We start from the raw sequence: 25,950 nt of genomic DNA, 5'->3' as shown, positions 1-25,950 counted from the left end.
TTAAATGGTACAAAACCCTGAAACTCCTCCTTGCCATAAATGAAAACAGGGTACATTTATACACCCTAAGCAGCAAGCCCTCTTTCAAATTGCTGTCAGTTCTTTTAAGAAAGCTATTGTTTGTCTCCAGCCTCAGTTTATGGGGCAGAAAGAAAATGGGAAATTGAAACAGTGGTGGTATTCTAGGCATTTGCTGGGAAAGTCTTCTCGTGTTAATCATGGTGAGTGATTAGGTTATAAACCCTACATTTTAGACAAAACACTTCCTTTCAGTCAATGTGGATGTGTGTTTAATTTAGTCACAATAAAAAAGCACAATATAATTTATCAAGGGATGAGGGCAAGACTGCTGCGACCTTCAGAAGTACATATTTGCTCATCCTAATCTGATGAAGCCCAGAAGTAAACTACCGGTAGTTCCTTCTCTAATTACTTTGACTTTAAATGGAAGAAACAATCCAAAGCATGTTCCCAGGCTCTTGTTTAAAGGACAATAGGACCTATGTGACAGTGTGCATCAAATTACAAAGCACAGTGATGAAACTGGAAGGAGACTCTGGCACTAAGGGCCAAAACAAATGAGGCACCCATCCACGTATTTAGTAATTCTGTGACTGGCTTCTCAAAAGTAAATTACAGGCGTAGGACCATGCCTGATATAGAGCAGAACCCTGGCATGTGGCATAGGAGAGCTTTAACTCTTTGCCCCCACACCGGCTATTTGCATAGAGGAAAAAAGCTCCCACTTACTCCAGTGGGAGCTTTCCTTTCAATGCAAATTGCAGGTCTTCAGTGGTGATTATGTCACAGAACCAACCACCTGAAGCAAATAATACATTGTCTGGATATGGTCCCTTCTTTTTACCATTATCTCACACTGACCTAACGTGGAACAGGTGGGAACTCTGTGGTGACAGGGCAACCCACACAAGATCAGTAAAGTACTTTTGGGGTATGGCGCACTGAGGGTGGGTTGGCACTGCCATGCCAGTTTTCTGCAGAAAAGAAAGAACATCGAGGAACTGTGATTGCTGCCTATAATGCCTCAGAGCATTGCTCCATCTAACTCATAACTGCCAACACTGACTAGCAGCAGCTCTCCAGGGTTTCAGGCTGGAGACAATTCCTGTCCTACATGGACATGCCAGGGATAAATATTTACCAGGATTAAGAATCGGGCATGTGCACCCTCTGTTGGTCCAAGACTCAGGATAGATGCTTCTGTTACTCCTCGTGATTTTCACTCTTCCCGATTTCAGAACCTTTTTGACCTTCACAATGACTTCTGCATGGGTTCCTTTGTCATGAGCGGAGAGGATCTTTGCTTTTATTACTGCCAAAGAGCATGAAAGGAAACACAATTAATTTTACACAATGGGCAATTTTTTTTGCTGTGTCGGTTGGCAGAACCTGAAGGCACATTTTAGTTAATACACGAATGCATTAGCAGACTGCCTTTGGAGATCTGTCACAGAATTTGGATAGTTTGTCTTAGGGATAAACAACATGTCTTGCTAATTATATCTATATACTGCCCTGTATCAAATGATCACAACATAAAACACAAATGCCAACCCATAACACAATATCTAGACGAATAAAGTTATGGAAATTCAGTCTCATACAGGCAACGCACATCTTATGCGAGGGCTTCATTCCAGGGGCCCAAGCATGAAAATGATGCCTGAAGCCAGGAACATCCAGAACCACCCCTACCCAGCAAGGCAGAGGGCTGCTTGCCCAGCTTTGGGAAGGGCGTAGAAGGGCTGTGGCAGGGTCCTAGAGCCCTCCCACCTCCTTTCCAGCTCTGGGAAGGAGACACAGAAGGGCTGGCAGTATCCCAGAACTCCTATACCACCTTCACAAAGCGAGGTAAGCTTCTGAACGCAGCTCTGGCTGGGTGGGAGGAAAATATATAGAAAGTGAGTTTACTCCGCTTTCCATAAGAGCCAACTCCTAGGGGTGAGGTCCCTTTGCCCCCCCCCCAAAAAAATATTTGAGGGGGCTGCCTCCTGAAAAATGATGGGCAGTGCTATTCAAATGGGTGTGTGGGGGTGTTGTGATTCATTATGCAGAGCAGGGCCTACCTGGCCTCCTCCAATATTTTATTCAAGTTGGCACTCTGCCTCTCTCCACTTATTTATACAATTCTGTAACTAAAATAAGTGTAAGATGCGCATCATCTGTAATTGTTATTTTTATGGGAGCATTAAGTATCCGAGTTTACTTTGTGCAGACGTTAGGCTTCTCTGCTACAGACTTTGGAGTTTTGAAAGATGAAGAGCAGCAGGAAAGATGTTCTGGGGCTTCATTTGGTTCCCACTATTTAAATAGGTGGAGGAGACTCTTGAGAGTCCCATGGACTGCAAGAAGATCAAACCTCTCCATTCTTAAAGAAATCAGCCCCGAGTGCTCACTGGAAGGACAGATCCTGAAGCGGAGGCTCCAAGACTTTGGCCACCTCATGAGAAAAGAAGACGCTGTGCAAAAGACCCTGATGTTGGGAAAAATTGAGGGCACAAGGAGAAGGGGACGACAGAGCATGAGATGGTTGGACAGTCTTCTTGAAACTACTAACATAAGTTTGACCAAACTGCAGGAGGCAATGGAAGACAGGAGTGCCTGGCGTGCTCTGGTCCATGGGGTCACAAAGAGTCGGACACGACTAAATGACTAAACAACAACAGCAACATTTAAATGGGAGAAGGTATTTTACTCACTTACCGTAAGCATATTTCATCTGGCAGAAATTGGTGACGCTTCCTAGTATCCTTTCTTTGCAGACACACTTTTCTAGCCATGGAATCACAGGCCAGTGTTGAAGGAGGAGGTTCACATTAAGAAAGTGGGGTTGGGTGAGTTTGGCAAAGAGAGAAATCAAGTTATTTTCATGTACACATGCACATACGCTTTCAAATATCAGAATGTTTTGCTGCTATTGTTTATTATTTTATTATCTATTTATTAAATTTCTATACCACCCTTTAAGTAAGGATCACAGGGCCGTTTAGAATATAAAAGGACAAAAATACATACTACACACACAGTTTAAAAGGCCATGACAGAGGCCCATCACATAGGGCCACCAAAGCAGTTTCTGTGCCAAAACCAGGCCTAAACCCCGATTGAAATGGATCCAGAAAATCAATTTCCTCCAAGAATGCCTAGATCTGGTCCAAGAACCTTGCCCACCAAGAAGGTGAGTATGTCTTATTAAAATACGTTTTAAAGAGAAATCATTTATTTGCAAATATGATGCTTAAATGGCAAAAGTGAAACACCACCCTATCTAGCCAAGCTTTCTAAGTGGGAAGCAAAACACTCTGCATGGAAATTATCACACAATTAATATATATGCTAAATAAAAAGCAAGTCAGAGATCAGACTCAAGTACCTCTCAGTCACTACAGACAATTACTTATGACAAATACTCTGTAAATCTAAAACACTCCACTAAATTGTAAAAGTAATAACTGGCGTCTGTCGTGCAACGATATAAATCCATACCTGGATGTCTTAGTGCAGAAAACCCTTGTTCGTGGTCATTCCACTGCCACTCATCTTCAGTCTCATTGGCTGGTGTTTGAATAAGGTCAGGGATTCTTCCACCAATGGGAATATTGAAAAAAGCCTGGTTGTCGTAACTGGGAAGAGGACAACAGAACAAATGAAAATGGCACTTAGATCACGGGATGTGATAGTCACAAGGTAGCCTCTGCTTCATTCACTTACTACTCAGTGACGGAGAGGTAATGCTAGCTCCAGAGTTTTGATAAGCAAAGTTAAGCAAGGAACATTTCTAAGAACCAATCGTTAGTGATTTCTGTGCAGAAAGATGCATTGATATTTTCTGTATCCTTCAATTAGGCAAAAATATCCTAATCCCTGAAGTTAATGTACTATGCAGAATTAGATAAACTAACAGGAAGGATTCGAAACCGGCGAGACCAGAAATTCACGGAAGACTGGAGTAAATTTACGGACTGTTTGAAAAGTAATAGTGAAGAACAGACGACGTTTGTAGGGTTGCAAGAAGTTTTGTGAGGAGTATTATTAGAAGTATTGTAAAAATGGACAAGGGGGAGGATGATTTGTTAAGAGATGTAAAGGCAATATAAAGTTAAGAAATGCATGAGAAGTGGTTAAAACGGTGGATCATCAGAGGTGCTGATGGAAGTCCAAAAAGATTGTATAAGTGATAAGCTTTGTGATACGTTTTATAATTTATATGTCAAAATCAATAAAAAATATTATTTAAAAAAATATCCTAATCCCAAACAAGGACTGAACCAGCCTAGGGATTCTGCACATAATCAGTTTGTGATAAGGAGTTTGCTTACTTGCTGAGGCATTCTCCGGTGTGCTTGTCACAGTCTCTGGCACAGTCACAAGGCTGGCAGCCATTCTCTCCAAATCCCCAATAGCCCAAGAGGCACCGGTCGCATTTGGGGCCTGCAACGCCTGGTTTGCAGAAGCAGAATCCTTTCTTTGGGTGGCATTTCCAGCTCTGGTTGAAAGTCGTGTTCACTGAGCCCATGAGGTGGCAGGAGCAAGCTGAATGAGAAAGCGCAGTGTGGAATGGAGAGGATTAGCCGACAGTCACCTGCAGGGACAGAATCTCCTCAAGGGCTTTACTGTATGTCAGATGCAGCATAAACACAACCTTCTCGGAATAGACTGCTTGCCCTTTAACTTCTTTTGAATCACCAATTTATAACCAAGAGACATTAGACCCAGGCCTTATTCTTAAGCTTTGCAAAGTTCTTTCTCAAACCCTACCAGGTTTTAATGATGGAATGAAAAAACAAGTTGTGAGGGTTGATGTTGGTGGACCCATATTTAAGGCTGGCAAGCAATCTGGACCCCCTCAAGTCAGTTTCAGCCAAGGTAAAAGAAAATACGATTAAGCTTACTCAGGACTGGTATTTATATCCATCACAACTTTGTAGGATGTTAGAGTCTGGAGAGGGTGCAAGGGCCCCTGGCTTCTTCTTCCATATGTGGTAGTCCTATCCCAAAGCTACTTTGTTTTGACAGAAAGTGTTCCAAGAAACGGAATGCATAGCTAATCGGAAACTTTCATCTGACCTTAAACTTGCTCTTCTTTTTATTTTTGATTCTCGATCTGTAACAGTGTTACGTAAAAACCTAGCTCCAGGTTGCATTCCTGGCCCCCGCCTGCATCGGTGGACCATGCATAAGCTAGCCCCATTATGCCCCTTCCCCATTACACCCCCTTTTCCAGCCACTTCTGGGTCCGTGGAAATGAGCGTGCTCACAATCACACATCAATCAGACACGTGTAAAACAGTCACTGCCTGTATATACCTAATTGTGGCGGCTAAATTAATCATTGCCAAACGCTGGAGACTTGTTGATGGAATGGTTCACCCAAATTTGGCATTAATGAAATGTTTGACACATGGACTCCGAGCGTAGAGGAATGAACACACTTCTGACACAGTTTAATGCTGTTTGCTCCAGTTTTCCTATCTATGCTACAACAAAAGAAAATGGCTTTCATCCACCTAGTACACGTAGCCATATGTGGAACGACACTTCAGGATTATTTGTGTTAAGCCAGCCAGATTGGGTGTCCTCCTTCTTTCTGTATTTCTTGCTCCTACACAATCCATTTTGAAATGATGCATTTTCAGATGACGATGATTTACTACTTATATCCCGCTCATGTGACTAGGCTGCCCCAGCCACTTTGGGTGGCTTCCAACAGAATATAAAAAAACACAGTGAACCAGAAAGTGACATGCCTTGGCTGGTACCCTGAATGCACTTAAGTGGCTTCAATCCTATTGAAGGTGTTAGTGGAAATTAAGGAAATCCCTGGTTAGCAGAATTACAACTTTAAGGCCAAAATTGACATGGAATGGGAGATCTGTGATTGGATCTCCAGACATTTCTCCCCCGCTGTCTCTGGTTTTCAAGGAGAGAGGACTTTTTGCTCCATTTCCCCATGCTGTTTCCCCCAATGAAGTGTCTGCCCAGCACAGGAAATAACACATGCTCCTGAATCAGTCTTATGTTTAGCCCCTCCCGCCATGAGGACTAGTAGCAGCTTAGTGGGCATGATTTAGAATGGGAAATGCAATGTGGGAGAGGGTTTAGCCAGGGCCAGCCCAAGACATTTTGCTGACTGAGACAAAGGGCAAGATGTGGTCACTCCCATTCCATGTACAAAAGCCAGCCTAACTTGCAGCTCGCTCTTACTTCAACATTGACAATGGGGCAGAGTCCTCCACCACACCAGAGGGCAGCAGGCCGGTCAGGCCATGTGGCTCACATAGCTCTGTCTGCACGACACCCACCCTCTTCAGTGGTTGCCTCACTTTGTCTAACAGTAGAGCCGGCTCTAAATTAAGCACCCTGTCCCTCACTAAAGGTAAAGGTAAAGGGACCCCTGACCATTAGGTCCAGTCGTGACCGACTCTGGGGTTGTGGCGCTCATCTCGCTTTATTGGCCAAGGGAGCCGGCGTACAGCTTCTGGGTCATGTGGCCAGCATGACTAAGCCACTTCTGGCAAACCAGAGCAGCGCACAGAAGCGCCGTTTACCTTCCAGCTGGAGCGGTACCTATTTATCTACTTGCACTTTGACATGCTTTCGAACTGCTAGGTTGGCAGGAGGTCCCTCACTAGTGTTGCTCTAATATAGGCATAGGCAAACTCAGTCCTCCAGATGTTCTGGGACTACAACTCCCACGATCCCTAGCTAACAGGACCAGTGGTCAGGGATGGTGGGAATTATAGTTCCAAAACATCTGGAGGGCCGAGTTTGCCTATGCCTGCTCTAATAAAAATTGGAGCCCTGTTTCACTGCAAAAAAAAAAAAAAAAGAAGTCAGGAAATCTGATCATGCATTCCTGTGTTGTCAGTTGTGGACCTTACAGAAACCAAAGCTGTGTGCCCAGCCACTTGCTGACTGGCTGCAAGTAAGGTGAGCAGGCAATGCCCCATCTGCCCTAATGTGCATGTCTGTCCTTCCACCCAGCAAAATACCAAAAGAGTTGAAGAAAGTTCAGGGATGAGCAGAGGTGACAGGAAGGGGAAGGCATGTTTATGTGTTTGCTGTTTGGGCTGGTTTATTTCCTTTCAGTTCATTTTGCAGGAATGTCTGTGCATCCCTAACCAATGAGAACTCTGTGGAGGAGGATTTGGCTAGCACCAGAGCATTCAGACTGTTATACAACACATTTTTCCTCTTACTGGTGATTAAGAGAGAATGTGTTCGATTATTGTGACTAATGCTGAGAGATTCCTTCTGAGCAGAGAGTCCTCTTCGCTTTTCTTCTCAGGAGCCCGAGGGCCTTTTTCAGCTTAACCGAGGGACTTTGCTCTGGATGGAAGAACACTCTTAAAGCAAGCTTTTCACGAAGGGATTAATGGGGTATTTCATTCAGCTTTCCCCCTTGGCCTTTCCTTCTCCAACCCAGTGCCCACGGGAGAGACAATGGCAGTTTCCGTGCCCTCTCTCCCTTCCCCAAAGCATTTCTTCCTTTCTCACAATGGGGCTGAGAACTCCATTGCTCATCCCACAAACATCTGTGCAATCTGCTGTGACAAATTTGTTATTTTCCTCTTTGGTATCCGCAGCATTTTTAAAATTATTTTTATTTTGTAAGCCGGTGCATATTTAACATGGCATTTCTCAGCCAAAATAAGCTGAGGGTATGAGTTACTGATACATCGCAAACCCTCCGGTCTTTTGCTGAAGGTCAGCAGGACAGGGTATGGCACAAATCGGAATTGTGAGGTAGAAGGCTGATTAATGCCCAGTTAGCAGGACCAGGAGTAGCTGGTAAGGCTGTGTTGCTCTCCTGTCTCTGAACATGGTGTGGCGAAGCTGCTTACTGAGAGGTGGAAGGGCAGGGAAGAAGGAGCTTGGCATGGTGCGGGCATTATGGGGGAGACAACCCAATGTTCCTGCCATGGCATCTGTGCTGTGCCCCCACTGTGCCAAACTTCTGATGCCTTGCCCCTCCACCTCTCACTAGGTGGCACTGCCACCTCACCTGTGCAGCTCCATTGGCTGCTACTGAGTAGAATTGTGCACAGTCAACACACATAGAAAGGGGGCACAGGGTGGTAACCAGGAGCTCTCCCCCCACATACACGTTCAGCACAACTTGTGAAGGAACCTTTGTTTGTACAAACTTCATATACATAGGCTCTGCATGCTTGATATGTGACAGAAGAGACTTTTTCCACAGAATGCGTGAACAGGGAGCAGAACTTGTTGGAGAACTGAAAGGAATAATTTGAATCTGACATATTTTTCAAATATTGCCAAACTCAACCTGCCACCCAGAGTGGCTGGGGAAACTCAGCCAGATGGGCAGGGTATAAATGATATATATATAATTATTATTACTACTACTACTACTACTACTACTACTCCTTTTACTACTAGAGACAGAGTTGTTCCCCTGGCCTTTGGCTTGGAGTCAATTTGATTCCCTCCCCCTTTTTCTTTTTTCCTTTCTTCTCCTGTGATGAGGCTGCATTTTAAGGTTGTATTTTAATCTTGTTTTTAAGTTGTATTCATTCAACTTGTTTTTATTATTGGTTGTTAGCCGCCCTGAGCCCGGCCCTAGCTGGGGAGGGCGGGGTATAAATAAAATTTATTATTATTATTATTACTACTACTATGTGAAATTTCAAGTAAGAATTCAAAAATCGCACCTCCAATTTTACTTCACAAGTCAGGTACTTCAGACTTGTTCACATCTTGTCTGTTTTGATTTTGGCAGGTGGCAAACTGTGACATATCGGAAGAAATCAAATACAGTCGTACTGTTGAAGTTGAATGGAATCCATTCCGGAAGTCCGTTCAACTTCCAAAAGGTTTGGAAATCAAAGCACGGAAGCCGTGGAAGCCCCATCGGACGTTCGGCTTCCAAAAATAGTTCGCCAACCAGAACACTCACTTCCGGGTTTGCGGCGTTCGGGAGCCAAAACGTTTGAGAACTAAGCTGTTCGAAAACCAAGGTACAACTGTACTAAATACTAATGCACATGTCAAAGACTTGCATGTCAGTTAAAATCTTGAGCAATCTTTTTTTTTTTAAAAAAAGTCTAAAACGTGGCTCGATAACTGCTTTTGTTTCTGATGTTTTATATTTGTTTTATGGTTCTCTTTTGTAGGCTATCTTGGAAATCTAGATTAATAAAATTACCTTTTTTTTAAAAAAGACTTGTATGTCACCCACCAAATACTGTAAAGAACAAACCATCAATGCATCCCAGTTATCAAATATTACCAAATACTTTTACTAGACTTGCTGACATAATGTTAATGATCAAATACTGAAATCAAATCTCACTGGATATCAAATACTGCTTGTGATTTTCTGTGAATATTCAGAAAATATTCAGAGGATATCTGGAAAGCATTGAAATATCAGTATTCCCAGAAGTGAATGCTGAAGAAAATACTTGCAAGAAGATTTGTCTTAGCTCTACTTTGTAGATCTAAAGCAGCCATATTAGATCAAAAGCCATTTGGAAAACTGAGCTTCAGTTTCATTCAAGTTGGCTGCTTTCTGGTTGATTCCTTAGGAAATAATGGTTTTGCTCCCCTGCTGCTCTTTAAGTTAGAGAACATTTACCCCACTTTGATACTCGGGCACAAATCTTTCAACTGCTATGAGGTTTGAAATCTAATCTTGTGGTAGGGTGGCTTTACAAAACTTACTTTCCCTAAGACTTCTCAAGAGTTAAGAGAAAGGAGCTACAGGAGAAGTCATTGGGTGTCATGCAATATGGTCAGGTACACCAATAGGTTAGCTCGCCAGCTCCTCGTTCCTTGTGCTTTCACAAAAGGTTAAAAGTTGGTGAACGGGGCAGGGAGGGGGGCGGAGGCTGAGCCAGCACTAGCATTTCAGAAGAGGCAAACACAAAAGAGCAGAAACAGAGGAAGTGTTGTGAACAGGGCCATTCAAGCAATACCAGGGGCCTGCGGAAATTACAGCGCAAGAAGCATAAGAGTTCAAAGGAAACCTGGATCGGGTCTACCAAAGTAGCAGCAGAAGACCAGAAGCAAGGCAGTAGGGTGGAGACAGATATAAGAATAGGAAAAGAGTAGACTGACATTGTACTTCAAATGAGAGATGTGCTTCCTAGCAAATCAAACAGTGGCCCAGCAGCCTGTCTTGCCCTGCACTGAAATTCAGAATTTTCTTCTTTTTTCAGGTGCTGCATGAATCCCAAAGCATTCATCAGTTCGTTTTCTTCCACTTATATTTTTTGAAAGGAAATGTATTAGCGTGCAAAGCTGTTCCAGTGACTGGGGGAACATGTCACATGTCACGATGGCATCCCTGATGCCATCATGTACTGCTGGTTTCTCCTACAAATGGGCAGAACCATTTTTTATACCAGAGCTTGACCCTGGAGGTGGACAGGCATACAGCGATGGTGCTTTGAGATAGGCTCTACCAGTTTGTTGAAACTTGCCCCGCCCCCTCTCAAATTAACTGGTAGTTTTGAATCAACCAGTTACTTTATTATATATAAATATGACTAAAACAAGTGTGCTGATGACTTACATTTAACAATGGGGAAGAAATTCAGTCCAGTTCTCTTTTAAATATCTAATTCACATTTCTCAAATGAAAATGCAAGCAGAAATGCAGTTATTCCAAATTTGCTCTTCTCTGAATTTTGCAATTCAGTTTTCCAACAAAATAATGTGTTTTAAAATGCAGATGTTTGGGAAAAGGGTACATAAAATGCATGTGTTTGGGAAATAACATACAAAAATACATTACCTAAGGGGAAATTGTTTGCAGAAAGGTGTGTATTCGTCACACAAAGTGCTTACAGAAATGTGTACTTTGGGCCCTGTATACCTGAAGGAGCATCTCCACCCCATTGTTCAGACTGGACACTGAGGTTCAGCTCCGAGGGCCTTCTGGCGGTTCCATCATTGTGAGAAGTGAAGGCACAGGGAACCAGGCAGAGGGCCTTCTTGGTAGTGGCGCCCACCCTGTGGAACACCCTCCCATCAGATGTCAAGGAGATAAAGAACTGCACAACCATTTGAAGGCAGCCTTGTATTGAGAAGTTTTTAATATTTGATGGCTAGTTGTGTTTTGATACTATGTTGTAAGCCACCCATAGTGGCTGGGGCAACCCAGTCACATGGGCGGGGAATAAATTATTATTATTGTCATCATCATCATCATCATCATTAGAGAAATTCACATTATAATGCCAATGAACTTTCATGACTTTAAAAGCAACAGCACTGCAGCCTGCTGCAGAAATGTGAAGAAATAAATTCATGATGGAAAGAAAAAGTGAAATCCAAATTGACAAACCCACCCATCCCCACTTACGTTTGCAAATCTCCGGCGAAGACATGGGTTTTCCTTTGTCTCTGTAAAAACCAGGCTTGCACCTTTGACACCGGTAGCCCTCTGTGTTGTGCTTGCAGTTGTCACAGACACCTCCACTCTGCTTTCCTGATGCCAACCAGACGCTCAGGTCAAAATGGCAGCTCTCAGCATGACTGTGACAGCGACACTCTGTCCAGAGCCCAGGGGTGAGGGGGAGAAGGAAAAGAAGAAGGAGCAACATGATTCTTACTCACACTGTAGTACAAGTGAATAGAACTTAAATGTGGGGGTTTTCCTCTCATGGATTTATTTAGTCCTAACATTTTAGTTAAGAGCAAGGAAACGCTGGGAAGATGTGTAAAGAAAATCCAATGACGTGAGTGGTGTTTTCTGGTCAGCCGCTTTGAGGGTTATTGTTGCTGTTATTTTACAACCAAGCACTATACAAGTTTTATGAAATAAACAAATAAATTATTCCTTTTACATTTCCCTCAACCAGTATGAGTTAAGAAAAGGCAGGATTTGCAGGGGTAGGGCAGAGACTGAGTAATTTAAGTGATAACTCTTTTGTGCTGATAACCAAGCACTTATTGTAATCATATTTGCAAAACTGATTCCACATAAAGCTTGTTGCCTTTTGTTAGTATATAAGATGTAAAACATGAGAAGAGCTTCACCCATCCCACCCTGTTCTGATAAAAGGGATGTAAATATTGCCTCTGGGGCTGCATCTAGCCGGAATTATCTGTGATGTTCAGTCCTCATCCCTCAAATACCCCACCCAACTCCACCTCAACTAGTTTAAACCAGAATCTTTTTTTGGAACAGTGACTTGTACATTAGACCAATAAAAGTAAAATTGGGCAATGATAGACACATCTCCATCTAGGCCACTAACTGCTCCATAGTTTTAAGGCAAAAGGATCCCTAGAGGTTAGAATTTTGATTATGGAAACCTTAAACCTCTAGAGTTGAGCCACTTTAACTCTGATTTTAAAAACCTTGCTGTAACTGGAGTTTTGCTTTATCCAATGTATTCTTTTCAATCACTATTTCAACTAACATACCCATTCTGAATATATTATTTTCTGAGGAACGATGGTAGGACCTTTACCATTTTTCAAAGCACCTTGAAATGAAGTACTACTCTTTGACGAAACGAAATAAAACCAGAAAGCCTCTAAATTATGTGAACCGGCCTGAGACCTGCGGGTATAGGGCGGTATATAAATCCAATAAATAATAGATAAATAAATCTACAATGGTACCTGCTGAGAAACAGATGAACTTTAAAAAATCTATATATTTTCCCCTACTCTCATCGTAGGCCAAAACTCTAGTAAGCAATGTTGGACAAAATCTCTTTGAAAACCAGAGCTTTGCTCTTTGTACCCTATTTTACAATATATCACATAGGCCAACCACATTTGCTCACACATGCACACACACACATAGAGAGAGACTGAAAGGAGTTTCAGGCAGTTGCTTGGCAATCCCATTCCCCATCTGTCGCTAGAGCATCGTAAATCCCGACTCCATGAATTGGCTGTTATCGGGCTTTGCTGCTGGGTGGAAAGATGGATTACATTGCAACCCTTCATCTCTACCCTCTCTTTGCCATACCCACATACTTCTGCATTCATTTGGTGTCCCCGTTTTTCCATCGCCTGGCTCCCATGGCTGGTCATTGTACAATGGCGCGCACCTCTCACAATGCTGTCCTGCAGTGTTATGTCTGCACATGCACTTCCCATGGACCTGTCAAAGAAAGCAACAACAACACACACATTCAGAAAACGATAAAGCGCTAAAATGCACTAGCTAAGAGGTCTTTTTGGTGGAAGAACACACATTCATTGCATCCCAAAGGGCTGCTCATTGGAACCGTCTCCACTTGGACGTCCAAAATTTGGAAGGGGCAGAGGGACAACAACAACTCCTGCCCCTTTCCCAAGCCCAAAGCTCCAGGCCCCATTGGCCACAGCCTCTTTCGGCAGTTCCAAGATGGATGGCAGTGGCAATTTCTTGAAACAGCCTGATCTGGTCCTACTGGAGAAGGCCTAGCTACAGGCCTACAGGTGACATGCTGAAAGAAATGTGCACCTATTCTTCCTTCTGAGAAGAAATGAAACCTCGAGGGTCTGAAAAATCTGCAAAAATGTGAATCTGCACCTAATGCTTTAATGCAGAAGTGTGTCACTAGCTCTCACCTGGCCACCTCTTTGAGACCAAGCCTACTTGGGTTTTAGCAGGACACACAGGCACTGACAACCTAAAATAATTATTTAGTGGGTGTTGCAAAGGGAGAGAAATTGCTTCAAGTGCCATTTGTTTTCATTGCAGAAAGCCTAAAAGGTAAAGGTAAAGGGACCCCTGACCGTTAGGTCCAGTCATGGCCGACTCTGGGGTTGCGGCGCTCATCTCGCTTTACTGGCCGAGGGAGCCAGCGTACAGCTTCTGGGTCATGTGGCCAGCATGACTAAGCTGCTTCTGGCGAACCAGAGCAGCGCACGGAAATGCCATTTACCTTCCCGCCAGAGCAGTACCTATTTATCTACTTGCACTTTGACGTGCTTTGAACTGCTAGCTTGGCAGGAGCAGGGACTGAGCAACGGGAGCTCACCCCATTGCAGGGATTCAAACCGCCAACCTTCTGATCGGCAAGCCCTAGGCTCTGTGGTTTAGTTCACTTTATTTTCCTTTTCCCTCACATTTTCAAATGTCTTTCTTTTATTTTCAAATGTGATTTTTTAAGTATGGAAGAGGACTCCCAGTCATCCCCCTCTGTATTGGATGTGAGATGAATGAAAATTGAACTGAATGGGCCCCACTGAGTTCAATTTTCCAGTCACCAAACACCCCCCTGCAGCCCTAAATTCCTTCCACTGCCCTCTCTTGCACATGGGGTTGGGGTACCAAATGTTGCAGCCGTGCAGCCATGCTTCTGCCTCACTGCATATTATATACAAAAGTGGAGCCTGAGATTTCAGTTCTGACTGAGGCATGAATCTAATCTAAATCCCTTTAATCTTGCTACTAATGCCACTGGCAGTTCTCTGTAGTGTTTGGGGGGGGGGCAATTGTGTTTCATCTGCTGCAAGGCCCTATACATGTCGTTGCAGGTGAGAAACTGGTGAGAAGTATTCTTAAAAAAATAAATGTATAGATACATCTCCTCTGCCCTCCTCTCTGCTACCCTTCACCAGCTTGCTCCCTACAGCAATTCCCCCCCTTCTCTCCCTCTTTCCTAATCCCTTCAGATCAGATATGAGGACACAGCCTACATGGCTGATGCCACTGCTCCTCTAGAGCCAGCTGGCAGATTTTCTGTGCCCAGAGCAGTTTGCTGCCTCCTCACGGAAGACTGAGCAGAGACTTCGGGGTATGCATTTCTCTCCCTCTCTGCACTTGGCTGTAGTCAGCCTCAGGGGAGGATGGAGGGGACAGAGTACATTGTACAGGAAGCCTCTAGGGAATCGTACAAGAATGCCTGCGCTCGAAACCCTGAACCTGCTTATAATTTGAGAAGGGAGGGAGAAAGAAAGAAAGAAAGAAAGAAAGAAAGAAAGAAAGAAGAAAGAAAGAAAGAAAGAAAGAAAGAAAGAAAGAAAGAACAATTGAATTACTGTCACCTTAGTATTTCAGTGTGTGAAGACTTCTTTTAAACCAAATAAGTTATACAGTCATACCTTAGAAGTCAAACGGAATCCGTTCCGGAAGTCCATTCAACTTCCAAAATGTTTGAAAACCAAAGCATGGCTTCTGATTGGCTGCAGGAAGCTCCTGTAGCCAATCAGAAGCTGCAGAAGCCCCGTTGGACATTCAGCTTTGGAAAGGTGTTTGAAAACTGGAACACTGACTTCTGGGTTTCGATCATTTGGGAGCTGATTTGTTCGGGAGCCAAGGCATTTGAGATCCAAGGTACGACTGTATATATCAAGCAGAGATGGGTCAATGGGTCGATTTTGGCTTCTCACAGTTTCTCACTTTTCCAGTCTTAAGTTTGGTTCTCTACATTTCTAAATCAAATCCACCCCTCTCAAAAAGTTTAGCATTTTGGGGTGGATAATACATGTTTGTAAACAATTATGCCTACTACACAGAAAATTAAGTTTCCTGATATAATGCATTTTCATGTGTTGTTTTCATGACTATCTACTTGTGCCTTGTATGCCTCCTTCCGGCAACTCCTGCAGCCAAGCTAGTGCCAAACGTATTGCTCTGCTTTCCTTTGGACCACATCAGCAAGGTTGAGATGGGGGTGTTGTTGTCTGGGCAGCCCAGGACCTCCATACACACTGCACAGTCTTGCTCCCTAGGGAGGTCACTTTGGTGCTGCTAACACAGAGACTTGACTTCACACCTGAAGGCACACTCCATTGTCTCTCAAGACAGACGCCAGCAACAACCCAAGCATATGCATTTTTGTACACATCATTTGGCTGGAGAACTTCAAAATTCAGAGCAGTATGAGTCTCAAAGGATGGATGTGTTTCGATTTGTGTATTGCTTCAGAAAGTGCAAATCAAATAAGTTTGTTGTCAACTGTGAATTTAATCAAATTTCTCCCCCATCCCTAATACCAAGTGCAGGACTGAAAAAAAAAGTTGGATGGGATAAAACAGGAACAAGAAAACCACAATTCCGTGCCAAGGGAAAAAATTATGACTCAGTCCTGTTGAATGCTAGGGACTTTCTGGTTAATTCAGAAGTAAAACATTTTAAGCCAGATGCATCACTTAAAAAACAACAACAACAAACAGCCTTGAGAACCATGTAGACTTCATTCCTCTACATGTCTGGCATGACATGACAGACACTTTGAAAGAGAAATATTCCCATATCTTTTTGATTGGATGAAGAACTGGTGGCTTAAAAAAACAAAAACGATATTTGCTTGCTTGCTTGCTTGCTTGCTTGCTTGCTTGCTTGCTTGCTTGCTTGTGATATAAAACTGGAAAGCAATTTGGCAGCATTGATAGGACTAACATTCCTACATAATTTGTACTTAACAGCATTATAAATATTACTATTTATTGTATTTCTATACCTCACTTCATCCAAGGATCACTGAACATAGCTGTCAACGTTTCACTTTTTAAAATGGAAATTCCCTTAGTCTGAATAGGATTCCTTGCAAGAAAAGGGAAAAGTTGACAGCTATGTCACTGAAGTTTACCACAGCAGGACAAGAGGGAACACTTGGTAAAATCTGGCAGATTTCTTTTTATGTTTGAGTGCTGGGATGTGGGGAGGCAGGATAACAACAGTAGGCCCAGCCCACAAGCTACATGGGTTTAGTCTATTTTTTGAACAAGACTTCTATACTGTGAGATTTTACAGAGCTCTCAAAAGAGTTTAGCAAGATCTTATGATATCCTACTGGAAGCCACTGCTGCAGCCATGTGACCCAAGCAAGTGAGGCACTGGTTCAACAGGCATGGTTGGGGGGATGGGGACAGCACCTTCCCATTTTGCCTCAGGTGGCAAAAAAGGACAGGTCATCCCTGGGTATGCTTTAGCATGTATGTACGCTGTGGGCTAAACCACATAGCGTAGGACTTGCCAATCAGAAGGTTGGTGGTTCGAATCCCTGTGACGGGGTGAGCTCCCATTGCTCGGTCCCTGCTCCTGCCAACCTATCAGTTCGAAAGCACGTCAAAGTGCAAGTAGATAAATAGGTACCGCTCCGGCGGGAAGGCAAACAGTGTTTCCGTGTGCTGCTCTGGTTCGCCAGAAGCGGTTTAGTCATGCTGGCCACATGACCTGGAAGCTGTACTCCGGCTCCCTTGGCCAATAAAGCGAGATGAGCGCCACAACCCCAGAGTCGGCCACGACTGGACATAATGGTCAGGGGTCCCTTTACCTATACCTTTACATGTGTATACTCTAGCCCGGCCCATTTCAGGCCTTGACTATCAGATTCCCTCTGACTTTTTGGGGTTGGCTTAGAGCACCCAAGAAATAGAACCAGGATTTGGCTTAGCAGATGCAAGGGCTATGCAGATGGTGTCAGACCCCTACTCTATATATGTTAAAGTCAAGGCAAGCAGAGACCCAGTGCTCTCCACCCATGACGTCCCTGAAATATGCATGTCCTTCCTTCCTTCCACACACACACACTCACCATAACGATAGGCATTTTGCTGGTATATAATAACCAGCATCTTGAATAATCCCCAGAAGCTAACTGGCAGCAAATGGAATTGAGCAAGAAGAGGATTAATGTGCTGCCTGTGATCTGCTCTTGTCACAACGTTTTGATTTCTGGACCTCAATCAAGAATTCCTTTTGTTCCCAGCCATCATAATCATGATGGTAAAGGAATGGAAACTACAGTTTCATGGTGGGGGTGGGAAGGAGCAGATTGGCTGGAACATTTGTGACGCAGGCTATTGTAACGCAGACTTGTGTTTCCATTTGGTTTCATCTTATCCTTCCTTCCTCTTGTGTTTCTCCACTTAGCCTCTTTTATCCTGCTGATGATTCCTACTGTTGTCGCTACCATTGGTGCTATTTCCTGGCTGTCATTAGTCAATGGGGGTGGGGGTAGGTTCCATTGACTGAAGTTTGGGTACTGGAACCTTTCCAGAACTGGGCATCTGATGCCGATTCATTGAAAATGTTTGTCATTTGGCTACATGTTCACTTTGTACTGCTGCCAAAGCAATTTTGGACACAGAGAGATTTGCATATCATCATCAGCAAGTCACTTGCAGGCCCCAAGGATCGGGCAAGAATTCATATTGGGTTTCATGCAAACCAATACAATTTCTTACCTGCCCGGGAGTTGGGAAGCAACTTCTTCCAGGTGAAAAAGCATATTCAGTAGGACAGGATGGAAGTGTTACCTGAGCTCCTGTCTTCTAACACAGATGAATGAAAGGGAAACTTTGGGCCTGTTTACATATTCAAGAATCAGGCATTATCTGAAGCCCTGCGCAGATATTCAGTAAATGTGTTGTGTATGTGTGTAAGCAGGGTTGGGACTGCTCGTTCTGTTCCTGGGCCTGACCTACACAGTCATATTCACCTGCAGAGAAACGCACCAGGTAACAATGACCCCTGATACAACACATTAGTTGAAGAGTACAATGGGGGGAAATGTAGGTATAACCCACCAGGTTTTTGATATTTTGTCATTCCAGAAGATTCTAGAACAATTTTTGTTTCCAATGTTTTTTGACCGTTCCAAACTAAATTTATTGCTTCTTTCTTTTTTAAAAAAATGTGTTTAATAGCAAAAAAAATTCCTTTAACAAAGACACAAGGCCAATTAAACCAGTTTATTAGCCTTTACAAGTGTTTCCAATCAGATGTCTCTCTACCAGCAGGATTAGTGCTGATTTTCCACAGGAGATGAAAGTAGCCACAAGGTCGCAATTAAATGATTAAAATAACCAAAACCCACCAGTAGCCAAGTGGTTAAGCAATCAAACCAGTCCCCTTTTAAATGTCCCATAGACATTCCTTTGAATATTTATTTATTTATTTATTTATTTAATCAATTTATATCTCACTTTTGTTCCTGAAGGAGCTAAGGGTGGCGATAAGAGGGTTTGCCTAAAAGTTAATATTAGGAAAGAAAATAAGTGAATCTGGGCTCTGACTCCAATTTATGGAATGGTGACAGGACAAAAGAGGGAAGTTTAGTTTCACAGCACCCACTATGTTAAAATGCACAAATTTAAGTCTGTGGGCTCATTTTCTATATTATCTTTCAAAGACTTGTGACTATCTATCTATCTATCTATCTATCATCTATCTATATCTTTGGATGCATACAAACATTACTGGGCATCCTGTGTCCATGTGCTACTTCAGATCTAGTTTTCGCCTTGGCCTTCTTATTAGCTGAAACTTCTATATAGCTTTCCAGGCTTTGATAGCTCTTTTGGAGTGGACATTCTGCTTGGTATCTGGTTGCCTTTGCAGCCAAATGGCCACAGTATGGCTTCTCACTTCTCCTATGCCCTGGTTTTGTTTTGTTTTTTGAATAGGAGTTGGTCATTTGCTTTCTTTTCTGTTTGGACTAAATGACTTTGGTAACTGTTTGTAACCTTGCAACTGCTAATGGATGGACCACTCCAATTCCAGCTTCAGTACATTCCTGCATGGTGACTGGACTACTCATACTTTCGGGTCATGTTGTTTGGATGCCTGATTATCATCTTCCAAAGCAACTACTCTATTCCTGACTCAAGAATGGAAAGTGAAATACTGGTGGACAACAAAAGAAGTTTAAAGATGCTCTCAAGGCAAAAAAGTAACATAAGTACTGATAACTGGGAAATACTGGCCTGTGAGTGCTCCAACTGGAGAACAGCTTTTACCAAAGGTGTCATGGACTTTGAAGAAGCACAAACTCAGGCCGAAAAGGAGAAACAAGCTAAGAAAAAGGCACATTTGGCAAACCCTCACAGTGATCAACTCCCGCCCGGAAACCTATGTCCCCACTGTGGAAGGATGTATGGATCCAGAATTGGCCTCCACAGTCACTTACAGACTCACTGTTAAGACTGTGTTCATGAAAGAGAATCTTACTCAGCTACATGTAATTGCCAAAGAAGAACTCATACTTTTTTTACTCAGCCACACTACTGTGACTCTAGTGCCTATCATTTTCATTACAATTATAAGGACTTGGTCCTTGTTCAGGGCTTGTTCACACATTATAATAAGGCATAAACCTACACCTGGTTGTTAGGAACATCATGAGGAGCCATTACTGTCCTTCTTTTACCAGGCTAATATGTAGGTTGCAGGTTTTTCTAACAAACACTTTTCCAACTGCTTTCCACCTGTTCCAGATAGAAATCAAATGCACATTTATAATTAATCTGGATTCCCATGGGAAGAAAAGCAGTCTGGGGAAGGCGGTGATCCAGAATGGGAAAACAGCCACCAGAGGAAGGGTTTAAAATCTGTATTACCAACTGCTACATTTCCACTAAAAAAAATAAAAATCTTCTGAATATGTTTTTCCTAACAACAACAACACCCCAGTGTTACATGTATTTTCATGCAACAAATAAGTTTCCTCTTCATGGACAAAGGTTTATGTGGGCAACTTTTCAGATATAACAACTCAGAGTCTTTTCACCCTAGCAGAAACTAGTCTGAATCATTCCACAAGCTGAATGTCTCTTTATTTCTTGGGTTAGTCAGCTAACTGGCATATACAGCCGAACTTCCCTCCCAATAAAAACATGTTCGGTGAATTGCAAGCTACAACACACAGTAGCTCCTGTGGTATTTGGAGGTCACACAGACTGGCAAAGCTTAGATCAGATAGTGTACAAATTCAGTTGGTTGTGGGATTATGAGAGGGAACAGAACAAAACTTCTCAGAGAGGAAGATAATGTTTGCAAGGGAAAGCGACAGCCAAGTCACCAAGATGAAGGCCGAGATAGAGAAAAACTAGCTTTACCTTACACAACCCAGGTTTTTGCTCAGCTACCCCAGCCAACAATTCTATATGAGGTGGATGGCATATAAGAACAAAGCCCATAAGCAAAATGTGATAGCAATAGCACTCTCCCATTCATGTTCCGCAGTGAGTAGGGATGGGGGAGACATTTGATTAAGTTTGAGTTTAAAGGTGAACCTACACAAGTTGCCCTTTCTGAAGCAATACACAAATCAAAATACAGCCATTCTTCAAAATTTGCAGATCTTCAAATTTCATGTTGTTGTTTTCCAAATGAATAGTGGTGTGTGTGTGTGCGCGCGCACGCACGCATATGCTAGGCTAAAGGGTGTATAACGATGCACAAATTCATGAAGATAACATACAAAAATAAATTACACCAGCAACTTGAGGAGCAGGTAAAACCTTTGTTACCGTCTTCCTGCTTTGCTTTGCTTTGCTACTGCTCCCCCATGAAGGGAGAAAAAAGATGCTGGACCATTCTTGGAGGACACTGGACCCACCCACCACTGATTTGTAACAGCTGGCCTTGACACCAGACTTATGGGTGGGGTGAGGAAGTTAAAGGGGGGAAATTGTTGGTTCGATGTGAATGATTTTTGGACTAGGGAGGCAGGGTTGAGGGTTTTGTTTATTTGCCAATTAGTGGGCCAGAGTATTGCTTTGTTTATTATTTGAGTATTATTAATCTTGTTTGCTAAGGCTGGAATGTTCTTTCCCCCCATAAATGTTATGTTATATTAAATATTAATGTATTATATGGCTCCCCCTATATTATATATTGTAATTCTTTTTGCTATAAGTTGCTTGAAGACCTTCAGGTGACAAGCAACAAGTATGTTTAATAAATAAATAACAAAAAATAAAATAAAATTATATTTGGGGAAAGTGCTTTGGAAACATTGCAAATGTGGAAGTCTAAGAAGTGGCAGAAAGCAGTGTTGTGCTTCAACGGCACCTTCGAGGGCAGCTCTACTCTACAGTAGTCAATCCTAATCACTCCTCATCACTGTTGATACCTGTCTCTCCACAAGTACCCCTAGGTGCCTGATCAGACAGAGGGAGGACCACTTCCTTCAGAGCCAACCTTGGATATATTAAATATCTTTAACAAGCAAAGTTCTTGCTTGCTTAAAATAAGATGTTCCATGATATCCCAGTCATTGATTTCAATGAGTATTTTACATCTTTAATAATGATACTCTCTTTTGTCCATTTTCTTTGGTATATAAATGTTAACAAAACTAAGTGATTACCTTGCTTGTGCCATCAAATGTGAGACTATAGACTAGGATTTTTATTAAGGACTTGTTATATGAAATTCTTATATGATGTTGTTTACTGCTTCAGATATGAGGCCCTTTCCTCTCTTTTTTGCTGTCACTGACTGTCATGATCCATTATATCTATGTGCAAACTATGGTGCCTTTGCACAATGAATGCAAAGTTGTTACTCATTTTTTTGTAGTAGGTCCAGACATCTCAAATCCTCTTAAATAGTCCTATACTGGGGACATCACACCTTCCTTGCACTCAAAACTGCAATACAGTATATTGTTGCACAAATACCACAAGCTATCTATTGGAGAGCTCCTGTGGTAATTACCCGGACTTGCAACAATTTGTGAACCTCTTTAAAAAACCCTCAACCTCTATTGGATGAACACACAATCCACAGCTTAATCTACTGCTATTTAATGCTATTGGCTGTGGCCACTTATGTGATTCTATTTACGTGTGTCCTGTGACATCACAAAGATGGTACAGGCCAGCTCAATAAAGGAAATCCAGAGCTGGAGCAACTCCAACAGATGTCTGTCCTCCTCCTACTTCAAGACCTTCGGTTCCATTGTCAAACTGTTCTTACTGCGAAGAAGTTTCTCCTACTGCCTACTGGAAATCTATCACCCTGAAACTTAAACTCATTGGATCCAGTCCCAAAGATGCAGAAATCACTTCATATGCACTGTATGCAACACTGATGACAAAATCAAGCAGGCCATAACAGCCAATCTGATCAAATCACAGCATCTGCAAGTGAAACTTCAGAGTAAAGGCAAAGATGAACCAGTGACAAAAATGGGAGGTATTTTTCCACATTCAAGAAAACAAGCTGAAAACTCATAAAGTTAATTCTAAAAAAAAAAAAGGGTTAATGTATCTGGATGCATTCTTCCTATTAAATTCTGGGAAATGGGGAATTTATGAATTTTAGTTAAACAAAACAATTCAATTCCATGCTGGATGAAGTCATTTAGTGGCACAACATTTAGAGGAAAATATAAAAGAGAAATCCAGCTAAGGTTTACAATCACTGTGCCAAGAGCGTGGGCCATAATGTGTTTTCTCTTGGGCAGTGTGTTTATTCTTCAACCAGCTGCGTTAATTTAATGTGTTATTCATCTTGTGAGGCTTCAACACTTGCATATTTAGCTGTTTGCTTTCCTCTTATCGACTCATTCCTTAAGTGGACCCATATTTCCTGTGGGTGGAGTTTAATAACATCCTTTGTTGCTAGGATACTGGGGGTGAATCCTAGAAGTATGCCAGAGCTGTGGTGGTTCAGCATTTTTCTTAAAATACTGTGGAACTCATACAGTTGTTATTTGTCCTCCTGACTTCTAAAACAATGAAATGGAAGCAAGGAATTTCCACCTCAGAAGAAAGCAAGGCAAGATTACAAAAACCTAGAGGTATATGAAGCTACATTGTGAAAGGAATCCTGGACTTTGTAATGTCATGTCTCACCAAGATTGAAGTATTTTAAACTACTTTGGCTTTTAGATTTCTTTAGAGAGCCAAACAAGGAAACTGGCAGACTTCAGCTGTTAATTGGTGTTGTTCGCTTCTGGTTAAATGGGTTGGATTCTGATTTTGGAACCTGAATCTGGAGAACTTTCTAAATATCTCAGGTGAGGGGCTTCAGTTATCATTACTTCCCTACCATCCTTGTCTTCATTGCAGTGTGTAATTTTCTTTCCATTTCCCTTCTTCCACACATACCCGGAGCTCTGATTCAAATGCTTGTCATGCAAGAACCTTATGCATTTCGGTTTTTCTGGCCCACACTGCACAGCTGATAACCATGAGCCATGGCTAAAGCATGAATTCTTTGGGCCTGATACAAACTTGTAATTCAGAACTTCTTTCCCCTTTCTTCCCATGAAAGGCCCTGTCTGTTTTGAAAAACCAAAAGGTTGACTGGCAAAGACCCCCCAAATGTCCCTATTTTCCAGTCCCACCCCAGTTTCTGATTTGATCCCAGAATGTCCTGCTGTTCCTTAGAACGTCCCTATTTTCATTGGAGAAATATTGGAGCACATGGAGTTATGTGGCCCCTGAGCCAAAGAGATAAATAACTATAAAATCTTTAGAAGACATTTGAAGGCAGCCCTGTATATGGAAGTTTTTTTTTTAATGTTTCATGTTTCATTATTGTTTTTATACATGTTGGAAGCTGCCCAGAGCGATTGGGGCGTCATCATCATTATGGAATAGGAGATCACTATTTTCATTGGAGAAATATTGGGGGTATGCTAGTGTCTAGAGTGACCAGTTCATGCACTGCTGAGAAAAATGGGGGGGGGATTTCCTTCACAAAAAAAAGAGAGTAAAAATTTTGCAGGAAATTTGCACATGATAATTATTGTTATTGAAATAGAAATACAATGCATTTCACCATTCAAGCAGAGGACAACTCCAAATATAAGACTGTCCTCTGAAAGGCCTTCAAAATAGAGGCCTTTCCTCTGTAAAATACCTAAGACATCTATTTGTCACATTCTAGTTACCTTTGTTTAAACTCCTGATATTTCTTTCTACCTGATTTCTATTTATAGTAGGCATGGCAGGAGGTCATGTCTGTATAATAACTGTCTGTGCATGACAAAAGTTATTTGGACACTGTTCCGTGTTTGGTTCTAGGGAAGTTCTCCTTTGGCCTCTGGCAATCTGAGGCCTAACAGATTTCCTCACATAGTTCCAGTTACAGATAGGTAGCCGTGTTGGTCTGCCATAGTCAAAACAAAACAAATTCCTTCCAGTAGCACCTTAAAGACCAACTAAGTCAGTTCTTGGTATGAGCTTTCGTGTGCATGCACACTTCTTCAGATACACTGAAACAGAAGTTTCCAGACCCTTCTATATAGTGAGAAGGTGGGGAGGGGTATTACTCAGAAGGGTGGTGGGAATGGGTGATTGGCAGATAGCTGTGATGAGCATGTTGACGACTCTTAACGACTGCAATAGGTCTTACAGGAAAAAGCAAGGGGTGAAAAGGTGAAAAATGGCTTAGTCATGTATAATGAAATAAGAATCCAAGGTCTTTGTTCAGACCAGGTTTCTCCATGGTTTTAAGTTTGGTGATAAGTTGTAATTCAGCAGCTTCTCTTTCCAGTCTATTTCTGAAATTCCTTTGTAGTAAAACAGCTACTTTGAGATCTTGTATAGAATGTCCTGGGAGATTGAAGTGTTCTCCTACTGGTTTCTCTGTCTTGTGATTCCTGATGTCCGATTTATGTCCGTTTATTCTTTGGCGTAAGGTCTGGCCTGTTTGTCCAATATAGAGAGCTGAAGGACACTGTTGGCATTTTATGGCATACACAATGTTAGACGATGAGCAATTAAATAGTCCTGAGATGGTATGTGTGATGTTGTTGGGGCCAGTAATGGTGTTGTCCGGATGTATGTGGCAGCAAAGTTGGCATCTGGGTTTATTGCAGGCTCTGGTGCCAGTGTCCGTGTTAGGTCTGGTTGTAGTATTATTGTGTAATAATACTACAATAATACTTTCACAATAATACTACAACCAGGTGCTACTGGAAGGAATTTGTTTTGTTTTTCCTCACATAGGTTCTGGAGGCTGCAAACCATATCAGCAGGAGGGATGGGGAAGCAATCTTGTGTTTACCCCAAAATTAATTGTGCCCCAGAAACATTAAAGTTGGGAGCTCGGAAAACCCTGAGGGGTTCTCCAAGTGTTCAGCTGTAACGCTTGAGGGGGGAAAACCCCTCTCTCTTCTGCCTTCCTTTCTTCTCTCAAGGACAGGTAAACTCAACTTGGGAAAAGCAGGGAGATGAGCAGCAGGTATAGGGAAAGGTCCTAGAGCCCAATAGGAGAGACCGGCAAAAACCACTCCTTGGTGCTGTGTGCACATTTCCCCATTT

The 25,950-nt window shown here is 42.4% G+C and overlaps 1 protein-coding gene across 1 annotated transcript in view; it reads right to left on the bottom strand.

The window, feature by feature from the left end:
* The window catches only part of LOC309336705 (netrin-4-like), a 54,762-nt gene that overhangs the window by 5,639 nt on the left and 23,173 nt on the right, over positions 1-25,950 (bottom strand). Inside the window, exons 4-9 of the mRNA XM_081852902.1 lie at positions 12,985-13,111; positions 11,354-11,542; positions 4,341-4,554; positions 3,508-3,644; positions 2,725-2,793; positions 1,163-1,333 (exon numbers count right to left, since the gene is read on the bottom strand). Of these exons, the coding sequence (XP_081709028.1) occupies positions 1,163-1,333; positions 2,725-2,793; positions 3,508-3,644; positions 4,341-4,554; positions 11,354-11,542; positions 12,985-13,111 (907 nt within the window). The remainder of the gene's footprint in view (positions 1-1,162; positions 1,334-2,724; positions 2,794-3,507; positions 3,645-4,340; positions 4,555-11,353; positions 11,543-12,984; positions 13,112-25,950) is intronic.

The sequence above is a fragment of the Podarcis erhardii genome (genome assembly GCF_964252035.2).
Source record: "Podarcis erhardii genome assembly, chromosome: 2".
NCBI lineage: Eukaryota > Metazoa > Chordata > Lepidosauria > Squamata > Lacertidae > Podarcis > Podarcis erhardii.
This window is presented reverse-complemented; position numbering and strand designations above follow the sequence as displayed.